General features: G+C 37.4%; 1 protein-coding gene across 1 annotated transcript; it reads left to right on the forward strand.

The window, feature by feature from the left end:
* The first annotated feature begins 546 nt into the window (after window positions 1-546).
* On the forward strand, window positions 547-1,309 carry sst2 (somatostatin 2). The gene is made up of 2 exons (XM_067363918.1): window positions 547-759; window positions 912-1,309. The coding sequence occupies exons 1-2, from the start codon at window positions 622-624 to the stop codon at window positions 1,098-1,100; spliced, it is 327 nt and encodes a 108-aa protein (XP_067220019.1). The 5' UTR covers window positions 547-621; the 3' UTR covers window positions 1,101-1,309.
* The last annotated feature ends 492 nt before the right edge of the window (window positions 1,310-1,801 follow it).

Raw genomic sequence — 1,801 nt, forward strand, 5'->3', positions numbered from 1 at the left:
AAATATTTTCATAAACAATACATATTCATATATTTCACCAATCCACAGTGGGAAAATACATAAACAAGACAATCCACAGTGGGAAAATACATAAACAAGAAACTCAAGCAGTAAACACATGCAGAAAATGGTCACTTAGAATTTGTTTTTGAGGAAATAAGAACCTTTTTAAAAAAGTGTTATTTGACCTGTTTCCTGGTAACATCCATTTGCCAATGATAGCTGCCAAGAATTTATGACCCAGAAACTTTGGTAGGGAGGTCACTCTAGCAACAGATCAATGTAATGGGGGCTAATTAGTGGTTTATTAGGGGTCCTGCTTCGTTTGAATGCACTTTGTTTAGACAGCAGGAAAAAAAATTAACTTCCATGAAGATGGAAACAAGATGTAGCTGTAATTGAAGTTACATCTGACCAGAAGACACCAGCTGGGACCAGTTTAATTTGTTAATATTTAAATTGTAAAACTTCTCAGGGCGCAACTAATTGTAACTCTGTGCAGGAGGAGGTACCAGTATAAAAAGCAGTCCAGATAAGCAAGAACACATTAAGGGAGCACAGTGCAGCTGAGAGGCTTGAACCAAGGTTGAACAAACCACATCCTTGAACAAGACAGCAGAGATGGCCTCCTCCCAACTTCACCTCACTGTCTCCCTGCTCTGTTTTGCCATGACAGCAGGCATCATATCAGGCAGTCGATCTCACATGATTATGAATTCTGCGCTACAGGCATCTCATGGCACTTCAGCTGATGAAGAGGTAAGCTTTTAAGGTAACACTCAAAACCTCAATGCATTTGAATAAAATACACCATCTTCGAAGCACATATTGTTGTTTTAAGGCATAATAAAGTATTGATTCCTCTTTCCAACCTGAAAAAAAAAAAAATAATAAATGCTTTAATTCTTCAGATGCCAGAGAGATCCCTTCCAGAGCTCCAGTGGTTGCTCAGTAACTCAGACCCAGCAGCCATCCAGTCTGACAGCCCATCTCTGGGATTACTACAGAGTGGACTGGACCTAATGAGGAGAGACAATGGAGAAAAAGAGCGAAAGCCAGGCTGCAAGAATTACTTCTGGAAATCCAGAACAGCATGCTAACCAAAGGGGGCCAAGAGGTTCAAACCAGAGACAACCACAATCGACATATGCTCATTCTCTTTCCTGAATCCACACTCATCAAATGACATTCACTGTCTTTGAAAGGAGTAAGCCTGAGTAATCGTAGCCATTATCTGTGAAGAGTGTTCCTTAATCTCAGTATTATCTTGCTCTGAAGAGGCTGCTTGCAATAAACTGAATACAGCATAAAAATGTCACCCTGTGATATTTTATTTACTGTTGGGTTTATATATTAGACATTACAAAGACGTTACAAAGACAATCTAGGTTCTCAAACAATTTAGCAACACATTGTTTCAGCATGAAAAAAGGTATTTAAAAATATAGAAAAATAAAAATATAAAAGATTCCGCACTTTAATTAATTTTTTAAAAATGGATCAGGCTCAAAAAAGATCTTTTTTTTTTTCCTTCAAATTTTCATATATACCAATTTTGCCATCAAAAATACTGTACAAATAAGAAAAGAAGAAATTTGTGTATTTGACAATACACACAGGGGTTGGACAATGAAATTGAAACTCTGGCAAATATGTGTTGGAGGTTTCACGCCTATGTATGCATGGCCTGGTGGCCAATCTTCACTAATTTCACATCAAATCAATAAGAGCAGAGTGTAAATATTGAATAAGCAGGGCAATAGCACAGCTGTACATAAAATATTGCAATCCATACAACATA

The sequence above is a fragment of the Chanodichthys erythropterus genome, chromosome 16 (genome assembly GCF_024489055.1).
Source record: "Chanodichthys erythropterus isolate Z2021 chromosome 16, ASM2448905v1, whole genome shotgun sequence".
Classification (NCBI taxonomy): Eukaryota; Metazoa; Chordata; class Actinopteri; order Cypriniformes; family Xenocyprididae; genus Chanodichthys; species Chanodichthys erythropterus.

Bases quoted from the DNA above. Each gene is read 5' to 3' on its own strand.
- sst2 (XM_067363918.1), top strand. From the start codon at position 622: ATGGCCTCCTCCCAACTTCACCTCACTGTCTCCCTGCTCTGTTTTGCC. The intron at 760-911 runs GTAAGCTTTTAA...TTAATTCTTCAG, and splicing joins GCACTTCAGCTGATGAAGAG to ATGCCAGAGAGATCCCTTCC.